At 36.3% G+C, this 21,810-nt stretch overlaps 1 protein-coding gene across 1 annotated transcript in view; it reads left to right on the top strand.

The window, feature by feature from the left end:
• Positions 1-17,363, top strand: part of SPTLC1 (serine palmitoyltransferase long chain base subunit 1) — a 35,451-nt gene extending 18,088 nt beyond the window's left edge. Inside the window, exons 7-15 of the mRNA XM_068666459.1 lie at positions 613-742; positions 2,282-2,371; positions 4,901-5,008; positions 5,801-5,896; positions 6,186-6,282; positions 7,576-7,630; positions 12,039-12,156; positions 13,044-13,117; positions 13,604-17,363. Of these exons, the coding sequence (XP_068522560.1) occupies positions 613-742; positions 2,282-2,371; positions 4,901-5,008; positions 5,801-5,896; positions 6,186-6,282; positions 7,576-7,630; positions 12,039-12,156; positions 13,044-13,117; positions 13,604-13,697 (862 nt within the window). The 3' untranslated portion in view covers positions 13,698-17,363. The remainder of the gene's footprint in view (positions 1-612; positions 743-2,281; positions 2,372-4,900; positions 5,009-5,800; positions 5,897-6,185; positions 6,283-7,575; positions 7,631-12,038; positions 12,157-13,043; positions 13,118-13,603) is intronic.
• The last annotated feature ends 4,447 nt before the right edge of the window (positions 17,364-21,810 follow it).

Raw genomic sequence — 21,810 nt, 5'->3', positions numbered from 1 at the left:
TTTAAAATCAACTTGTTTGAAGCTATTGGTTTAATCATGTGCAGAAGGCTTGATTTAGTTGCCACTTTTGAAAGATTAATGGATTTATTCAGCTGTGAAATGACATACTCCATCATACCCAGAGATTTGCTTTTCCAGCACTTAGAAATGGTGAATAGCCTCTAAGATAGTAATTTCCAAGCTATATTAAAAAGCAGGTTTTAGATCCTCAGAACACCACTATAAATGTTATACGCACATCTTCATGTTTTTCTTCTAAGATTCAGAGTGAATGGAATGAGTGCTTCAGGGATGATTACTGGGGTGTTGTACCTAGTCTATGGAATGCAGTGCTGAAATGAATTGCTATCATGTACAGACAAAAGAACCAGTGTACACTTAAAATAAAAAATGTTTGCTTGCTTTTAATGGTTGTAGTCAGCAAGAAAGTTGCAAAACTTTAGAAATGAGTGTTCAAAGTGTAAATAAAATTTATGATTCTTTGATAAATCTTGTTTTAATATACCTAAGTACAGACATCTGCCCAGACCAGAACAGTCCTAATTGTCACCTTCCTTCTTTGAATAAAAGTTAAAACAAGTGTAAACTTAGAAGACCTTGCTGTATTTACAGAGATGAAGCTGCCTGCTTTGCTATTCAGAAGGGTTTACAAGCATCTCGTAGTAACATCAAGTTATTTAAGCATAATGATATGGCTGACCTTGAACGACTCTTGAAGGAGCAGGAGATTGAAGATCAAAAGGTACAGTTCCTTGAAAAAATACTTGTACATTGTGTCCACTCCATGCCAACATTTTTATTTTTTTTTACAGTATTATGTAACTGATTTGGCCCAATACTTATAGGCCATGATTTGGTTTCTGTAAATCTCAACTGAGCATTTAATGTTGCTTGTATAATTAAGATTGACATTATTATGGCATTTATCAGTGTAATGATTGGAAGTGAGTTCACAAGCATCGGTGGTGGAGCCACGTAGTATGAAAGGATGCTCAAAAGAAGCCACTGAAATCAGGATCAGCAAGTGCAGACGATCCACTCAAAAGAATTAGATGAATTATCAACATCATGTACCTCATTCACAGAATGCTGGGAAGTTACAGTTGGAATAAAGCTGATTTTGTGCTACTTAGAAAAAGTCAAGTAGATAAACTGGATTATTATTATATATCAATTTAACATCAGTCTTAAGTCAGGAATGGATCTGATGAATAGCAAATTTGTAGATAATATACTAGTCAACTTTTTCCCTTTATGGAAAATGTATTTTGTCAGATAATTTTTAGGTGAGTTTATGGCTGTGGTTGACGAAGTAATGATGTAATATGTTTGTGTAACACATTTGGTTTGTTAGAGCAGAGTGCTTTGATTTAGCTACGTGGTTAAAGTTTCTTAATGTAGTTAGCTGAACGTGAACATAAAGTTGGTGGCCAAGAGTTTAATGTAGACCATATGTGTTTAGTCAAGACATACTGACAAGGAAGGAGTGGATCTTACCACTAGAGCTGGTCCAACTTTTTGAGTGAACTGTGCCTCATTTTGGTGCCTACAACTCAGAAAAGTTGAATAGATTGTTCTCTGAATCGTTTTACAAGAACTGAAAAGAGAAAGAAGTATGACTTAAATCTTAATGATATCTTCTGATCAAGGCTATTAAAGCAAATAATAGGCGAATGGTATTTTAAAACAACAAAACTCAAGTGATTGAAGTTTAAACTAACCAGTGCAAGATGTTCTTACAGCCTATATCATCCAGAGATCAAGCTAGGAGACTGTCTTGAATGTTATGAATACTTCTGGATTGTGCTCTGTAAAGACGCAAGAGGATTGTGCTTGCCTTGAGAATGTGGGTGCACAAACCAGTTGCTGAAAAGCCTTCTAAATACACTGAGGAAACATATCTAGCTGGCCTGAGTATAATAGAGACCAAGATTTGCAGAACTAGTTCTGTAGTTGTATGGTTTGCATTTTATGCATGAAGATTTGATTTTGTACATAATGGATTGATTATGGTTTGCTACAAAACAGGGCATTTTAAAATCTTGCGTATGAGTTAAAAGCTTCAAAAATATTACAAAATAAATAAAAAAAAAAATAGTCCAATGAGGCATTTCAGCTTTTGTTGCACATGATAAATGCTAAGTTTAATTTAAAGTAAATGGTTACTTGAAAAGGTGACTTTATTTTCTTTTCCATTACCTTCCTTTCCTACCAAAAAAATGTCAGATTTTCCCTTGCTAGTAAGTATTGATACAAACTGAAACCATATCTTTCTCCAAAGAATCCTCGCAAGGCCCGTGTGACTCGAAGGTTTATTGTGGTGGAAGGATTGTATATGAATACAGGAGACGTTTGCCCTCTTCCAGAATTAGTAAGTAGCCTTTTAAACTCTGGATATGAATATCTGTGACTAATGAAATAGTAATATTGTATTGTTATGCCAACATTGATGACCCCAGCATACTTGTTTGTTTTTTTTTACCTTCTTGCTTTTTGAAATGTTTGTGAAATGTGGATTCTAAATCAAGGAAAACTGCCACCAAAACTTCAGCTCTGGGTATGGGGAAAGCAGACTTCAGGCTCCTCAGGGAACTAGTCAGGAAACTGGTTTTGAAGGCATTGGCATCCATCAGTGCTGGTCAGTCTTTAAGCACTGCCTCCCAAAAGCACAGGATCAGGCAATTCCAAAACATCGGAAGTCAGGCAGGCAGGACAGAAGGCCACCCTGGCTGACCAGGGATCTTCTACAGGAATTTAGGCAAAAGAAAGTGTATGGCTGCTGGAAGGAGGGTCAGGCGATGAGGAAGGAATACAGGGATGCTGTTTGTGTTTGTAGGGAGAAAATTTGTGTGGCCAAAGCCCAACTAGAGTTGAAGCTGGCCATGTTTGTGGGAGGCAACAAAAAAGTTTTTTGTTTTTTTTTTTTATATGTGTAAACAGAAAAAGGAGAACCAAAGAAAACATAGGTCTGCTACTTAATGGGGAAGGTCTCCTCACAGACAATGAATGACATAAGCAAAGCGAAGACGTTTAATGCCTTCTTCACCTTTATCTTCAACACTGATGATGGGCTTCGGGACCCAGGGTACCCTGAGCTGGAGGACCATGACGGTGGGAATGACAAACTTGCACCAAGCCCTGAATGTGTGCAGGATTTGTTGCTCTGCCTGGATCCATACAAGTCCATGGGTCCGGATGGGATTCATCCCAGGGTGCTTAAGGAGCTGGCTGATGTCATTGTGGGACCTTTCTCAATTATTTTTCAATGTTCTTGGGAATATGGAGAGGTCCCAGTAGACTGGAAGCTAGCAAATGTTGTGCCAATTTTCAAGAAGCGTAAGAAAGAAGGCCCTTGAAACTACAGGCCTGTCAGTCTCGTGTCAGTGCCTGGAAAATCATGGAGAAGATGATCCTTGAAGTTACTGAAGTGCACTTGGGGGACAATGTGGTCATTGGTCCCAGCCAACATGGGTTCATGAGGGGTAGGTCCTGCCTAACAAACTTGATTTCCTTTTATGACAAGATCACCCGTCTAGTCGATCAAGGGAAACCAGCTGATGTACTCTTTTTGGACTTCAGCAAAGCTTTTGACACGGTTTCCCATAGGATCCTACTGGACAAAGTGTCCAGTGTACAACTTAACAAAAACATCATACGATGGGTGAACAATTGGCTGGTGGGCAGGGCTCAAAGGGTTGTGGTAAATGAGACCAGGTCTGGCTGGCGGATGGTCACTAGTGTGGTCCCTCAAGGCTCCATTTTAGGGCCAGTCCTCTTCAGTGTTTTTGTAAATTATTTGGATGTAGGAGTAGAAGGTGTTCTGAGCAAATTTGCTGATGACACCAAACTTTGAGGAGTTGTGGACTCACATGAGGGTGGAAAGGCCTTGCAGAGAGATCTGGACAGATTGGAGAGCTGGGCGATCGCCAACTGCATGAAGTTTAACAAGAGCAAGTGCTGGGTCCTGCACCTGGGACAGGGCAGCCCTGGCTATATGTACCGACCGGGTGACGAGACACTGGAGGGAAGCCCTGCAGAGAAGGATCTGGGGGTTGTGGTTGCCAGCAAGTTGAATATGAGCCAGCAGTGTGCCCAGGCAGCCAGGAGGGCCAACCGTATCCTGGGGTGCATCAAGCACAGCATCGCTAGTTGGTCGAGGGAGGTGACTGTCCCGCTCTACTCTGTGCTGGTGCAACCTCACCTCAAGTACTGTGTGCAGTTCTGGGCACCACAATACAAGAAGGACATTAAACTGTTGGGGAGTGTCCAGAGGAGGACGACAAAGATGGTGAAGGGCCTAGAGGGGAAGACGTATGAGGAGCAGCTGAGGGCACTGGGCCTATTCAGCCTGGAGAAGAGGCTGAGGGGGGACCTCATCACGGTCTACAACTTCCTTGTGAGGGGGAGTGGAGAGGCAGGTGACCTATTCTCTGTAAACACCAGTGATAGGACCCGCAGGAATGGTGTTAAGCTGATGCAGGGGAAATTTAGGCTTGACATCAGGAAGAGGTTCTTCACCGAGAGGGTGGTTGCACACTGGAATAGGCTCCCCAGTGAAGTAATCGCCACACCAAGCCTGTGTGAATTTAAAAAGCGATTGGACTGTGCACTTAGTCACATGGTCTAAACTTTTGGGTAGACCTGTGTGGTGCCAGGAGTTGGACTTGATGATCCTTATGGGTCCCTTCCAACTCGGGATATTCTATGATTCATGTTAAATGTTGAAACGATTTTGAAGACACTTTAAATGTCTTTAATGATAGAACAGAACTCTAGAGCTGATATTTTTGCAGTATCCAAGTTATTGTACTTGTCCTTCTTTACCTTGTCTCCCCTACCCATTTTGTGACCAAATTCTGATTGGGGTGAACTTTATTTTATATCATTTGCACTGTTTTAGATAAAATTGAAGTATAAATACAAAGTTAGAATCTTTTTGGAAGAGAGCCTTTCCTTTGGAGTCCTTGGAGAACATGGGAGAGGAATTACTGAACACTTTGGAATAAATGTAAGTGCCGTCTTTTTGTCTGCTGTTCCTGTTACAAAAAAGGTGTGTGCAGAAACAAATTGCACAACTGATTCCTTTAAAATATTTACTAGTGGATGACAAAATCATCAACATACTTTTGTGTTTTTCAAGTTATCAGTCTTAAAGCATTCAGATCTCTGTACTTTTCCCTGCTCCTGCTTACTTGAAGTATTTTTTTAATATTTAGTGAGGAATATTAAAAAAAAAAAAAATCTACAATTTTTATAATTTTATCATTTTTTTGGATGGTCAGATAATGGTTGCACTATTTTCCAGCTCCATACACTTAAAAATATCATGCATACACCTTTGAATATTCAAACTCTGATTTAACCGGATTTTTTTCACTTGAGTTTTAACTCTTACTGACTGCAGTGGGTCTACTTAACATTATTAAAGGACAATCTCACACTGAATGCTTTGAGGAATTGTCACTGATTTTTGTATAGTCTTTTTGTTTTCCTGTTCATGTTTTGCACGTGCCTAGAAAAGAATAATCCTGTGTAAATTATATATAGATATATAAAACTTAATTTTTAGAGTCCTATGGCAGGGGGGTTGGAACTAGGTTACCTTTCAGGTCCCTTCCAACCCAAACCATTCTATGATTCTTTAATATTATTTCAATTGAAGCTTCATTTTTGTGTGTGATGGACCTTTTCTAGTATTCATGATAATACAAAACAAGATGCATACTTGATAGTTTTATCTTACATATAGTCTTGATGTAATCAAAGGCTTCTCTTAATAACTTGTTAATTTAATTTGCAGATTGATGATATAGATCTTATTAGTGCAAACATGGAAAATTCACTGGCTTCTATTGGAGGATTTTGCTGTGGCAGATCTTTTATTATTGACCATCAGGTAAGTCAGGTCTTGTTTTTATATGATTGTTTTTATATGATCAGTTATATAAAAATGAATTACTAATTGGTATCTATTTGCAGGGAGTATTATGATATGCAACATTTGATTCCATGTAGGGGCTTTCTAGTTCTATGAAACATTGCAGATGCATGGAAGATCTATTTTTCAATACTTCCGTGAACCTATATCTGTGGAGAACAGGTTGTTTAAGTATGAGTAAACTAACTTTTAAAACATTGTCTATACTGTTGTAAACGAAAAAGTGTTTTGTTTTTTTTTTCCATAGCGATTGTCTGGTCAAGGCTATTGCTTTTCTGCATCTCTACCTCCTTTGTTAGCTGCTGCTGCTATTGAGGCTCTAAATATTATGGAAGATAATCCAGGTATTTAAGTCAAGAAAATGTTATTCTTGAATCTTTCTTCACCCAAAGCTCACAACTCATACTTCCTTGTTTGATTTCTCACCCTTTTACTTTTGTATGTCCTCTCAACTTTACAAATAATTCATTTTATATGAATAGTTTTTACTTTATATTATTTCCCATCCTAGTTTTCTTTCTGACATCTTTGGTGTTTCTTCCTCTTTCCTTCTTTAAAAATAAGTGAATTTTTGTGGTCAGAAGGGAAAGAGATCATAATCACTGATGACCAAATAAGTTTATTTTCTGCCTTATGGACTTGTAATAGGCTTCTTCCTTGTACATAAATACCTTTAACACAAATGAAGAAAGGGAATGTTGCGGAGAAAGGGATGGAAATGTATTTCCTCAGGATGGAATAACCCATTCCTTTCAATTTCTACTCCATAATTTCTTTTCTCCTCCAAGTGAGCATCCAAGCAAGTATCCCCAGCAGGAACATGTTGTGAACACCTGTGATTGTGGCAGCACGAAGTATGGGGCATTTGAATGAAGCTGTCAGGAAGTAGTTCCTGCTGTATGAGTTGGAGAATTGCCCTTGTTCGTAGAAGCTAAGAATGATTTTTTTGGGGGGTGAGATATATGATAAAGACAAAATTGGCCAAGTCTTGTTGTGTTTGTTTTTAACCTTTTGTTACCATAAATAGGTTGGAGATGTGCAGAGAGATGTGGTATTTATTTTGTTCCAAATAAAAACCACTCGGTAGTCTGTGTAGTCCACACCTAATCTTTGTAAGTTAAACAAAACAAGAAAAAGAAAGTTAGCTGTAGTAGATGATCAGCCTCTTGCAAGGAAAAGAAACAAGGTTTATAGATCCATGAGCCAAAATTTCCTGTTTAAGAGTCTACAATGAGCTGATGAAAGGATAAGGAGTAGAGTCTTCGTGGCTGTAGGTATTTTATAGATAAATTTATAAATAATTTAGATCTACCATTTCAGTCCCATTTACCAGGTCTTGTGTCATGCTTTTCATATGATCATGAACCAGTACATTTGAATTAATGAGGTAATGGAAAGTGATGCATTTGTTAGGTCTTAAAAGCCTGCCACTTCCTTGCAGAAATGGGAATAAGGAACATTATGAAGAGCAGTGAAGAAAATTAGTATTTTTATGTATGCATATATACATTATATATATAGTGTGTGTATGTAGAGAGAGTATAAAAATCATATTTTAATTTTCTTTCCCTATTTTTTAATATTTGACTTAAAGAAATGTAAAGTAGAAACAAGATTTATTTTTTTTTTTTGTCTAGACATTTTTCAGACTCTCCGGGCTAAATGTGAACATATGCACAAGGCTTTACAGGGGTAAGTGTATTATTTGTTTTTGGTTTGAGTAGTGATATAGTGAAAGGGAGCAGTGTTGTTGTTGATTTGTGCCTTTATAATGCCAATTTTAAAGATCTTTCCTTGCCCAAAACTCTTTCTGATTTTACAGATGTTTAGACTGGGATTATTACACTTAAATTATATGTCCATTAAAGGAAGAAAGTCTTCCTTTTCCAGCTCTCTCTATTACGATACTAAAATCAAGATTCCAAGTTCTTAAAATCCATTTACAAGTATTGAAAAGAGATTATACTTTATTTCTTGTGGAGACATTTACAAGCCCTAAGACTTGTAGTCTTTAGGAGATAGCTCTCAATAGTACAAAGTTTTGAAGCATACTGAAGGAACAACTTAAGTACAAGAATTTGTCATGATGGTAGTTTGTGTTGTAGCTTAGCAGATACACTTTCAGATGACTCAAAATGCCTTGCAATCAACTTTAATACAATATTGTTCTTACATATAAGACTTGAATGCTAAACAGTAGCAAAGTGTTGATTATTCGGGAGGGATACAGAAAACTGCTAGAATTTATCTGAAAAATAAGGATTCTCTTTAAAATTATCTTTAAGACTGATCTGTTTTAAAAGATGTACAGAGTCATTGCTTTATTTAGTATTTAACCATTACTTTTCTTAAAATTTTCTTTTACGTATTACAGAAATTAAGAAAAATGCAGTAAAAAAAATCTGTTATTAATTATACTACCTGGTTTTATTCATTTATTTTTAGTGTTGGTAATTTATTCTGTACAAGTTGCCTGTTGTACATCTCTATTCTGATAGCAGTTTGCTGGCCACCCCGTGTTTTATGTTAGAACTTCACTTGCATTCAACTTCTTTGGAATAATCCTGCAATAAAATAATCCCGGTAGTCTTTTTGCTGTGTTTTGTTTCAACGTGGGTCTAAAATGCTTACGCTTTGAAGTCAAAGAATCCCAGATGCTCTTATGCTTGAAATATTTTGCAGGCACTCGAGAACTATTAGTGTGTCTTCTTTGCTAGTAATAGAATGTTGTCACTGAGCTAAAAGGAGAGTAACTGTTTTTCTCTACCTGTTATTCTGAGGTGGTAATTGTAAATATTTTTAAAATACAGAAAGAAAAGACACACAACTAGAATTTATCAACCTTTTAGTTGTGAATATCTGCTGCAAAACAGTGGCGGTTAAGACATGGCTGACACTTTTATCCTGTGTTTTATTCTACCTTTTCACTTAAATTCTGTAAGTGATCAGTATAGTAGTATAGTCAAAAATAATAAGTAGGCAAAATGCCGAAGTGTCTGCTAATAAGACTTGTATTATGAAAAATAGTGGGGTAATAGGTTCAGAAAAAAAAATAGCTAAGGAAGTTTGTTCTCAGTCATACTAGGAAAGAACTTGTAGGAGTTAATAATACTAGGTACTTGTATAGCCCTTTAGCAGGTAACAATAAATGTGTAAAACAATATCAGAGGGAAGACTTGACCTAATATTTGCAGGATCTTGCATATTTTTTTTAATAACCATGCTAGAAAAAAGTGCAACAATTCAAAGGCGAGGTAAAGTTTTAAGAGAGGAATTCTGCTTCTTTGTTGTCAAGCTGTTATATTAAATACATTCATCTCCCCTGCCTAACCATGGCTACTGCTTGATTCCAGTTCTTTGTGTTCTTCCTGTGACAGCGTGGAGCTAACTGTTGGTTTAACAGAGGGACAGTAGAATAGTACACAACGAAAGAGAAAAATAATGTGTAGCTCTTCTCCTTTCTCATAACAGAACAAATACAATGATAATAGTAAATTAAAAACAAACTTTTTTTAACCAAAGTGTAACTAGCCTTTAAAATGTTGGACTCCTTGTATAAGGACCAGTGCATGGTTAATGTTCCAAAAAATGTTGGTCTTTGAATGGACAATGGGAGGAAAATCATTAGTGTTGTAAGCTAAAAGAATGACTGGTTTTGCTTCTTGTGGGTGGGTGTAAGCCAAGTACTTGTTTGTGGAAGAAATGTAAGAACTCTTCTGAATCCCTCATTGAATTACTTTCTTATTGTCTATGGTGTTTTGTATAGCATAAGAGAGTGCTGTAGGAGATGGGATGCTAACATACAGCAGAAATAATCCTTACTTTCTAAGTAATCTTAGATAATATGGATTTGAAGAAGCTCTGCAGGGAGTTGGGATGGAATGGGGACAGAGTTTTTTGCTTGTTGAAAAAGTGTGACATTAGTAATTAGTATACCTTAAATAGTTTATTACTTACGGTGTATCTTAGAGCTGGCTGAGAATTTTTCAATGAAGCAAGGTTTTACTGGGGAAAAGCAGATTTTTTTTTTATTTTTTTTTTTTAAGATTTCCCCTTCTGGAGACACTTGACTTTTTTTTTTAGTGAGACTCAATATAAGTTTTCTCTTAGCAAAACCGACAGAAATGTTTGGCTTTCAGCTCTAGGACAGACTTTTCATGGAGACTTCCCTACAGCGCAGAGCTTGGACTTGCCATTCAGTTTTGCAGCTCAGCCATTAGGCTGAGCTGCAGAGAGTCTTGAGGTACGCCCTCTGGGAGAGCTTGCTGAGGTTACATACATACCAATGCATTAATGTCAGGAGGCATCCCTGATCACTGGAACATGCTTGTCTTTTCCGTTACATTGTTAGAATGGTCTGTGGCATGGATTTGGCCCAGGCTGAACAGCCCTCTTTGAAATGACTCCTGGATGCGGTTCAGGAGTTAGTATGAGCCAGGAAACATTCCCAATAGGCAGTTGGGATGTGGCCACCCTGAGTTGGAGACTCAGACTTTTAAAAGTATGTATGTGAGTCATTCCCTACCCATTGGCCTCAGGGCCAGCAAATGGTCCAAGACATATTTAATTTACTAATACAGAACTAGCCTTAAAAGGAGTGTTGGAGTTCAGGAGACTACTTCTGTTCCTTTGTTACTTCAAACGGAGACTCTTTTTGTGTGTGGAAATTGTTCTTTTTGAAATCTTTACTTTTCCAGTATTTTTATGGAAAATTGAACTCTGATTTCAGAAAAGTTATAGTGTGCATGCAATTAGATTCTCAAATATTTGTTTAATTTACCATAGATTCAGAAAAAAAAATAATACTTCACATGAATGTTTAAGTACCTTCATTAGGTACTTATGCTAAACTCTTGGATTTCTTCAAAAATTGGGTAGGATCAATTGAATAGTTTCAGTTTTCTACAGCTGTAATTGATAGAAGTAGTTTTTGGGTTAAACTTAAGTTTGAAACTTGTAAGCAAGCCTCTATGAGTAAATATGGAGCTAATACGAAGCATGTTGTATGGGCAAGTGCGCAGAGTTTGAATGGAAGTGATAAAAGCTTGCTTCCTCCTCATCTTTTCTCACTTATTCTTTAGGGGGACAGTTTATTTCAATTGGAGAATGATGTCTAGTATGTAATTAGAAGCTAATACTGTGTTTCTCTTAAACTGAATAGTTTTTTGAAGGGAAGTAACTCAGTTCTGTGGATGATTATATGGTATGTCAGGACTGTAGAAGTCAAAGTCTAAGATACTAATTAACAGCTGTCCCTAGATACAGACATGGGAACAATTCTGTTAAAATAACTACTTTATAGAGGAGCTTCTGACTAAGTAGCAGAAGATGTTTTAAAGCTTTTCTACAGGAAATAAATAAAAATCAAATGCTGTGCCAAAAATTAAACTTGTTTCTTCATCTCATGTAAGTGAGTAGCAAGGTTTGCTGTTTTTTATTTTGATAACAAAAACTTGAGTTCACTAGCATGTTTATATTAGAAAAATAAATGCTCTAACCCTAACAGTCCTCCTACATCTTTGGAAGGATACTTTCACAATTTTTAAATCGTTTGCAAATGGAGGGGTTAGCTATTGTTACACAAATAACTACATTTAGTAAACTCCTTAGGGAATATACTCACTTGGTAAGTTTTGTTGCTTTTACCTCTTGCAAGCTGAAGTGCACATATGTTTTTCCTGTATTAGTATTGTGAATTTATGATGAATAGTCTAAGGTAAGGAAATAAGCAGAAACCCTGCAGAACAGCTAGAGGAAAGTAAATGAATGATGCATCAGAAAAAAAGTGTTTCAGTACTATAATTTAGATAATCTTACTCAAACGTTAGCTAATGTTTTCAGGATTGTGTAACTTTTTTGAAGAACGTTAAGAGGAAGCATGTCCTTATACAGTTTAATTTTTGTGGTGCATATACCAGAACAGAGAATGTTACTTTTGCTAATGAACAGCTATTCCTTACACAAAGCAATGTAGTATTTTTTTTATGAAATATCCCTTTCTTTTCGTTCTCCACTTCAAAAAGAGGAACACATACTGCCTAGAACTTTTGAACTCGTGTTCAACTAGTATGTGCATTAAAGATGTCATTATTCATTTTAGGATTTTTGGCTTGAAAGTAGTGGGAGAATCATTTTCTCCAGCATTGCACTTACAGTTGGAAGACAGCAGTGGATCTCGAGAAAATGATGTGAAGTTACTGAAGAGAGTTGTGGACTATGTAAGTGTTCCCATGGCAATTAAAATATATAGTTGCATTGCATTCATTTTTCCTGTTGAAAAGCAAATAGGTAGAGCGACTTGTTGGGTAACTTTTGTTGGAATGCCTTGCAGGAAAGCTGCAAGAAACCCAGTTTCTTCACTGACTATAGGCCTAGCTAACACCATCTTCTAATCTTTTCTCACTTTAGATATTCAAGTTTGTAACATTTGATAAAAATGTATATTTCTTTTTAACTTCAGAAAAGAAAATTTTCAAATAAAACAGTTGCTTAGGAAACATCTATAATATTCAAAGGAATCCATGTTATCGTTTGTTCTGCTGATTTATTTTAACCTAGCATTCTGTAGTTTTGCTTGTTTGAGTCAGCGAACATGCTTTTTTTCTTTGTGTGAAAAATCCCATATTTTTATATAGTATTTTCATTATATAGTAATTTTTTTTCTATCTTCACATTGGCTTTCTCTCTCTGGTATAAAGAGATTGAGGTTGATAAAGGTATTCTAGATTTCAGGAGGCATGTAAACAAGACTACACAACAGACAAACTCTGAAGTTGATTTTGCTTGATAATATATTTAAATTTGTTCGGATAGCCTATTTAATGTAGCAATTTTATCTAATAATTTGTAGAGGAAAGCTAAAAAAGCTCTGCCTAACCTCTCCTGTTTTATATGTGTATGCTGTATTAAACTTAAAAATGTTTTTTGCACAATCTTCAAAAAATTCCTTTGGAAAAGGTTAGTTATCCTGACATCCAGCTCATAAACGTTAGTTATATGTAGTCAGTGATCAAAAGGATATACACCATCAGAAGCTCCCAGATTGACTGCTGTATTTTGTTATGTACAATCAACCTTCTGTGTTTTCTCCTGTTTCTTTCTGAAGTGCATGAATAGTGGTATTGCATTAACTCAGGCCCGCTATCTGGAGAAAGAAGAAAAATGTCTTCCTTCACCCAGGTTAGTAGAAAGTCAATATATTTCATTTTGTGGGATGTGATGCTTTTATGTCTTCTCATACCATACTGGGGGGTTTGTTTAATAGTCTGGATAGAATAGTTGATTGTGTAAAGAATGGGGGAGGATGAATTTTGAGTGAATGCTACAGGATGCTAATACCCTGAAATAACAACTATATCAAAACTACATGAATCTTAGCAATCAGCATGGCACTATCTTTGCCTGTTTACCAGACAGGATTTCCATGAACTGCACATCTGAAGGTAAAAAGATAATAAAATTATTGTGCTGCTTGTATGTATGGAGGACATGGTAGAAAGTAGTCTATTTTCATTTAATCTTGTGTCTTGTGTCTGTTTGAATTTGAATTCATAATCTTTTCCCTGGGGATACTAATTTTAATAAGTTAAAAGAAGTAAAAGAAAAGCCTAAAACTGAAGACAAGGATTAAAGTATACTGTGTATGTTTTGGTATTCTTTTTCTAGTATTCGAGTAGTGATAACTGTGGAACAAACAGAACAAGAACTGGACAAAGCTGCATCACTTATTAAGGAAGCTGCGCAGTCTGTACTGAATTAACCTGTGGTTTTGAATTCGTCTTTCCTCAGATTATAAGGATAAATGTTTTACACTGTATAGTGAATTCCACTTTAGATACTCAACTTCATCTGATGATGACATTGGAGCCTGACTAACAAGATAGTTCCAGAATGCTAAAAATGCAGTGAGGTATCGAATGCTGAATTTCAGAAATGGTGAATGACACAATGTACTTACAACTCAAAACTTGCCATTTAGTAGAATTTCGTAAAATGGAATGTAACTGTTGCATGCAGGCCTTTTTTTAAGTTTCATCTTAAAAAGTCCTTCAAACCCTGAAATGTTTTCAGACTGAGAAATCATTCAGTTTTTTTCCCAAACATCTCAGTTTTTCTCAGTATTCTCAGAATGTATGAGCTTCAAATAAATTTCTAAGAAATCTACTTTTTTCAAAATGGAAGTTCCTAATACTGCTGAAAATGAGAGAGTAACATATCAAGACAATTTTGTGCTGTATTAAGTCATTTATATTGAATTATAGCGGGAACTTCAATTTTTATTTGTTTATATCTTTGTCTAACCATTTCTGGAAGCAGTTTTTCAAAATGCCTGGCCAGATATTCAGTTATCTAAAAGGTAAATTCATATCAAACACTGTTTGCTTACTGTATTTCATATGTTAATGTATGCATTTTTGATATTATGGGTGAAATTTTTCTTGTTACTAGCTTAAACACCTAAACTGAAACTTCTAAGTTGTGAAACTGATAACAATTCAACTGCAGCGTGTTCAGTCAGACTTTGCATCAGTCTTGAAGAGGAGGCATAAACAACAAGGAGTATGAACCAAAGTTTTGAAATGGCAACCGAAGTCTAGCTTACTCAAACAACTTTGAAGCACAAAAATGGTGTGTGCTAAGTTATATCTCTAAACAGCTGCTATGTGTTAGAAGGAAACACTGACAGCTAGTAAGAGAATAGATGGTACAAGTACTACTGAAATACAATCAATATGTGCACATAGAATCCCCACGTAATTCGATAGTAATATTTAGATATTTATGCTGTTGGGATTTTCAGTAAGCACAAATGGATAGAAACATAACATGAAGCAGAGGAAACTCTTAAGGAAGGATGACAGTAAGTTGTATCTTTTTATAAAATAAAACTACAGCTATGTATTTCAGCATTTTTTTTAAGAATGCCTGTTTAAAAAAAACAACTTTGTGTTCTGCCTGATCTGCATTTGGGTTGTTTTATACTTACGTGCCTTTTTGTTTGCTGCTATAAGGAATAGAGTACTATTTTAAAAGAGAGATCATTGTTTAAATAAAACACTGTATGTTTGATTCAAATTGTTATGTACCACATAATTAGCATGATTCAACTGTATTTTGTTGAATATTCTCCATTGGATAATTATAGTCTGTTGCCTCTTTCAATTGATAGTGACTCCATCTTTGCAATGAACTGAATTATGTACATTTAGATGAAAATGCTAAATTTGGTTGGGCACTTTTGTCACTGGTACTGCTGGCACTAGAAATATTCAAATCATTATCAATGTAAAGTAGAGTAATCTTCATTTCAATGTGAAAGAATATTATTATTACATTGACGTTTATGTTTTTCTCTCATGGTGAGTAAAAGCCAACAACTTATAAGAACAAAAATGTGAGAATGGAAGCTGGTTTGCATTTTACAGGCTGGAACTGAAGTGCCTTCTCAAGAACAATCACCCTTCTCAGGGCCTCCAGAGATTTTGAGAGATGGAAATTAAAACCTACCACTATACTTTGAGCTTTTGAACCATTTTTGGTTTAATAATACAAAATATAATTTTCAAATAAACTCAAGCCTGTGACTTACAGGCTGGGAACAAAGTAGGTGCTTGTATTCTAGTGCAGCATAATTGTTTTGGAATGTAAGGTAAATCTATAAAGGTAAATATGTAAATGATTAGCATTAAAATAGGAGATTGCAGAATCTGTACTGCTTGCATTTTCTATTAGGTTGTCTGGAAATAGGGGGAATTTTTTTGTTGTTCTCTTGAGAACTAGCAATATGCTTTAGATATATGATTTTTTTTTTTTTTAATGAAGTGATAACACTTAAATTGGCAGGAAGCGGAGTGGAACTTCTGGCAATTTCAAAGCCATAACTAAGTTGTTCTGATGAGGCAAAAGCTGAAGTATATTGATAAAAGATATCACTGATTCATTTAGCAAACACATACTCGGCATTAAAGCATTGGTTAAACTGCCTTTGACAGTTTAATAATTATATAGGAAATGACAGTTTTTAATAACTATATAGGAAATCAGCACTTAGACTACACTAAAGCGAATATCTTATTGTTAATAGCAGTTGAAGTATTGTTATTAATGTGCTTTTTACTAAGAGGTTATATACTTGGACTCTGGGAGAAATTAACAGGCTTAAGCAATGTAGCTGGTGGAGAGAGATACCCATTGTCAGTTTAAGCAGTTCTGGCCCTCTTCATTTTCACTCTTCTGATAAATGTCCCTGTTTGATATGAAGGGAACAATGGCTGGGGAAAAAAAGTTGTTTGGGGTTAGGGACACAGCAGGTGATTCTGGTTAAACTTCTGACATTCGAAAGTCAGAGTGGAAGCCTGCTAAGGTGCTTAAATTCTCCGTGCTCTAGGCTGATAAATGTATGAACAAGCCTGTTTTAGTTGCTTTGTGGTTTTGCTTAGATGAAGTGGGACTTCTTCACCCATTTCTTCAGACACTGGAGTGAGGTTAGGGTCTTAGAAGCTTATCCATGTAACTTAGAACAGCTTAGAAGCTGAACAGGAAACCTGTTCAGCAGGATACTGTGAAGTGAATCCAAAGCATAAGGGCCTGACCCTGAACATCAACATATCTATTGGGAAAAAAAAAATATGGATTCTTAATTTTAAGTCAACTTTTCAATGATTTTTATTTTACCCTGCTAAGTATTTGGAATGGAGTTTAAGCTGAGAGGAAGCGTCAGGATGATAAATGGGGTTCATATTACTTGTCTTTAGTTTTAAAAAAAAAAAAAGATATATATGTGGTAGTTGAGAAGGAATGCATTATAACTGTAATAAGGTGGTCATTTATTGAAATTGTTCTGTTGAAAGCAGTTATTTGCAATATATAGGAACTGGGATAGGCTGGAAAGAATTTATACTTTGAAGGTATTTTTGCTTGAGGAAACATATCTGTGATTTTTTTTTTAACCAAGTGATCTGTTTTTCATGCATATTTAAAAAATAGTTGGTTGTTATTTGTATAGGTTCATTGTTTTTTATAGGAAAACCTACAGATGCCTTTTTCTGTTTATTATAGTAATTGTAATTTTTGGATAGGAGGTGAAATGCATAAGGAAAGTATTAAGAAGGAAGTAGAGGTATGGCTGGATAATTTTGATTTTTTTTCCACTTTTGAAATATAATCCCAGTCACTGCACAGAATGGTGTACTGTCTCCTTTCTGTCACTCCATCTGGACTTTATTATTTTAAACAGGGCTGTGGAGTGTTGGCATTCACTGATCTATGAAGTTGCTACTGCAAAAGTGTCTTGCATCTTGAGATGACTTGAGAACTGTACATGAGCTGTAAATGCTGCTTAAACAGAGGAAATATTTACAACTAACACAAAACGTTTGTGCATTAAACTGTTTCATTGTCCCAATAAAAGGAAGTGTCTGGATAATGTTTCTTGTTGTGTTTTTATGTTCTTTGGCAGTTTCCATGCTAATAAGATAATGGACTTAGTCTGTCTTGCTGGTGATGGATTGTTCAGATGTTCGTTTCCTGTCCCGTGTGTGCTAGGTCATTCCAGAGTAAGCGTAATAAAAGTCACATACACAATAAATCAGCTGAGCTGTAGATTGCTGGAAGGTGGAAGTACCTATCAGGGAAGGACTGATCTATACACAACCACTTTTTAGTTCTTAGGTAGCAGGTACTTAAGGAAACTAGACGTTGGCCCAGATACAGTTCAGCTGTGATGAAAGCTGTGTATGAAATATCTGATGTATTGGCAAACCCTTAAGTCCAGCTGAAATATGCCCAGCTCTGAAGGACCTTTACAGAAAAGAATACTGAAGCTTTGCCTGTTGTGTTACATGGATAATACTTGTCTTTACCCCTGATATTAAAGGAATTATCACTTCACTTTGGATATTCTTGGGGTAACTGAGCTGTATTTTCCAACAGGGGAGCGAGCCAGTGTTGGCTACAGTAAGTAGTGGAGTCAAAAGTAAAACATTAATTAGCATTGGAAATACAGTTAACCAGTAGATTATACGTTTGATGCAAAGCCAAAATGAAAACAGTATAGCTGTGCAGACTTAAGATCTGGGAGGAAAGAACACGCTGTGGACTCGGATGAGGGCAGTAAGGCCTTGCAGAGAGACCTGGACAGATTGGAGAGCTGGGCAATCACCAACTGCATGAAGTTTAACAAAAGCAAGTGATTTAAATTCAGTGTGCTACAGTAATTACATGTTAATGATGCTAATGAAAGAATAAAAAAGGTGAAGTAACACTAGCACTTCATACTAGTCTGAGAAGTTGCTTTGACTTTCTGTAATCATTTTTCACTGGCTTGGATTTTTTATTTTCTTTCACAGAAGATAATGAAATGGCTGTTCTGTAAAGTCAATTGCTATAAGTTTGAATATTAACTTTTTTTTTTTAAATTCTGTTCAGGATAATGTTTTTATAATCTGACTTCATTTGTCTTTAACACGTTTGTACTGAGTGAAATTTTGCCTCTGTGCAAATGGTGAATATGAACATTAAATAGAAAACAGATACAGGCTACAATGCCTGATCAAGAATTACTAGTAAATAGTAACCAGTGTTGCCAGGATCTACTGAGCTATCCATGTATAAAAAGGAAAAAGTTAAGCCAATAGGTATATGAGGATTGTTTTATTGAGACATACTTATTTTTCTTATTGCTAATAAACAAATTTTTAAGACTTTGTTTATATCTAAATTGCTATCTTGAGAATATGGATGTTAAAAAGGCTTGATCTTTGTGAAAACAGTAAACATGATAAAAAAAAAAATTGCTGTCTTGTTTCTCAAGTCTTCTGTCATTTCACATACCTTTGGTTTCCAGTCATCTTCCCAGTTTCTCATTTTCCAGGATGGCCACCAAAACCAAATGCATTGTTAGTTGTTTAAAAATTACTTAAGCAGTGAGGTGTTTGGTGTACAACAGACCATGTTTTAGTGATTATGTCCACATTTCCTGAAAGTAGAGACATGTTCCTGTTGCCAGGTGTAAGTCAAGGGATGTGCAGAAGGTTGCTTTAAATTGGGTTTTTAATTATGATGGGGTTTAAAAATGAATTGCATTTATTAGGTGATGATTCCAATTAAAAGGGAATTACTCAGTTACAGTCATGTTAGTCGTGCTCAACTATCACTGGATTCTGCTGGTGAATGATGTGCAATTTACAATATATTTTTACTTGAGGTTTAAAGAGCAAGTTGAAGTCTGGAGAACCATATAGTTACTCAGTTATCAGCGGACATTTTTTAAGCACAGAAAGAGTTCTGTTGTCTTCGTAATTTGTTTTTTGAAACCATAGAATTGAGTATGGGTAAGATATCACAGCTGCAGTATCAGGTATGTTGGAGCTACAGGTTTAAAATGGAAATAATAATTACAGTAATACATGAAGCATAAAGAGCTCATTAAGTGCTTGTTAAGAGTAGTAGAAGATGTAAGAATACAAAGTGCTGCAATGGAAAAAAAAAAAATGAACAGCAGGGTCCTACCTATCATTAATAATGTTACTGGGTTTCAAAAGTTAATTATCACCAGAATTGTTGCCCACCCGTTGTTTGTCCACCTGAGTCTAGGGAGTAACAATGCACACTGGAGAATGTTATGCTTGATTCTGAGTACTGGAAATTGCTGTATATCAGAAATTGCATTCATAAGGAAAGAATTCTGTGTGTGTGATAGTGGCTTATTGTGGCTGACCTAGTGTCAGGAAGTGACTGACCTCACACCAAATTATTTGCAACTGTGAAATCTTACAGAAACTGAAATATGAATAAAATTATATATATTGTTGGCAATGTGGAAGCAGAGTACAATGTATGATGACAAAGGGAATATATTATGTATCTATACATCTTTCTGTGAATACATTTGCTATGCTGGACTAAAAATGTTGAAAACAGCTAGGCTAGAAAGAAAATGGACTTGTAAACATTCTTGAGTAGAGCTAAGAATTGGTATTAAATAGCAAGGTTCAAACAAGTTTGGGCTATTTCAACCTTTAGCATTAAAAAAGAAAGGGTTCAGAATATTGTACTGCTTTGTCTACAGATATTCTTTGTGCAGCCAATGGGGCAAGAAATGTGTAGTTAACCCATTGTTGAAGGAGTTTTTGTCGTCACAGAAAAAATAACAGCAAACTTTGCCTTTAGGGTAGTTCATTATGAGACTGTTGATGGGCTTTCTACAAGTTTCATGCTATCCAAATCATTTAACAACTTACTCAGAGAATGAAGGGACTGGCACTGTCCTTTACTTTCTGAAAACAGGAGTAGCCTCAGAAGTCTTAGGTGGTTAATGTACACCTTGGTATGTTTATCATCCGTTAAGGCAGTAGGGATGGATTTGAGGAGACAAGTAGAGTAGTAGAATCTCACTGTGCAGACAGACTCTGTTCTAGCTGCTCTGTCGATAGCCACTTCAATAGAACATAAACTTTAAAAGCCATTGATTAATCCTGCTTATTTACTCTTTACAATACATTTACCACAATATATGTTTACTGTTTTAAAGCATTATTGCATTTGCCAGGCGTTAATAGCAAAGAGAACTTTGCTTCTTCCTCTCCTCCCCCCCACTTTTCAATGAGGATCCTGAGGATCCCAAGAGGGCCAATGGGATCCTGCTGTGCATTAAAAGAAGTGTGGCCAGCAGGTCAAGGGAGGTGATCCTCCTCCTCTACTCTACTCTGGTCAGGCCTCACCTGGAGTGCTGTGTCCAGTTCTGGGCTCCCCAGTACAAAAAAGACCCGGAACTCCTGGAAAGAGTCCAGCAGAGGGCCACAAAGATGATACGGTGCCTGGAGCATCTTCTTTTCAGTGGTTTGTGGGGACAGGACAAGGGGCAATGGCCACAAGATGGAGCACAGGAAGTTCCACACCAACCTGCGAAAGAACTTCTTCACAGTGAGGGTGATGGAGCACTGGGACAGGCTGCACAGGGAGTTTGTGGAGTCTCCTTCTCTGGAGATATTCAAGGCCCATCTGGACGCCTACCTGGGCAGCCTGCTCTAAGGAACCTGCTTTGGCGGGGGGTTGGACCTGATGATCTTTTGAGGTCCCTTCCAGCCCCTACAATTCTGTGGCTCTGTGAAACATCTGCATTATAGATGACCTTAGAACAGCAACTTCCAGACCAATGGATTATTTCATATGCTCATGTACTTACCAAAAGAATCCAGAAGTTAAAGGGGTTTAAGGTTTTCTCCAAAGATTCAGGCATAGGTCCTGTACTTTTGTCACCAATTTTCTTGTGAAAATACCTTGACATTATGAGATAATTACTGTAATTCTCACAAGAGTAAGTTCTAAGTTTCTCAGTGTAGGAGTATCTGGCTGCATTTCACAACAGTCTTACAGTGTATTCATGTTAGTTGCAATTTTCTGCCTGTTTGTAGAGTTTTCAGTATGGGAGCTCTCCAGGACCTACATGAAGCTGTGTGGTGTTCCTGAGCAGTAATCAAGAAACACAATATATGAGAGGCTACATGAAGTCATAAAAAATACCTTGCTTAACAAGAAAATAAACTGTTTTCTTGGCTGTTGACTGATTACGTTGATGATATTTCCTTCTGAGAGGCATTACAATGGCAATATTCTTGGTGGCCAGCATAAATACATGTGGTCAGCTACAGTTATTTATGTTCATAAATGCTGCATCCACTTGATATGTCTCAACTATGTAGAAATTAATGTAAATTTATCTTATTACATTGATGTCTTTGTTATCCATCCCATAGTAGAGGAGATAAGGAAAAGTGCTCTGCAGCAAAATACTTTCATTGTTAAAGGAAAATGTCTCCCTCTTTCTGATAAGTGAAAATAAATAGAAATACATCTGTCTTTTTATGTGTACG

Source organism: Anas acuta, chromosome Z, assembly GCF_963932015.1.
Source record: "Anas acuta chromosome Z, bAnaAcu1.1, whole genome shotgun sequence".
In the NCBI taxonomy this organism is placed as follows: domain Eukaryota; kingdom Metazoa; phylum Chordata; class Aves; order Anseriformes; family Anatidae; genus Anas; species Anas acuta.
The sequence above is the reverse complement of the archived record's forward strand: the minus strand, read 5'-3'. Positions and strand labels throughout refer to the sequence as shown.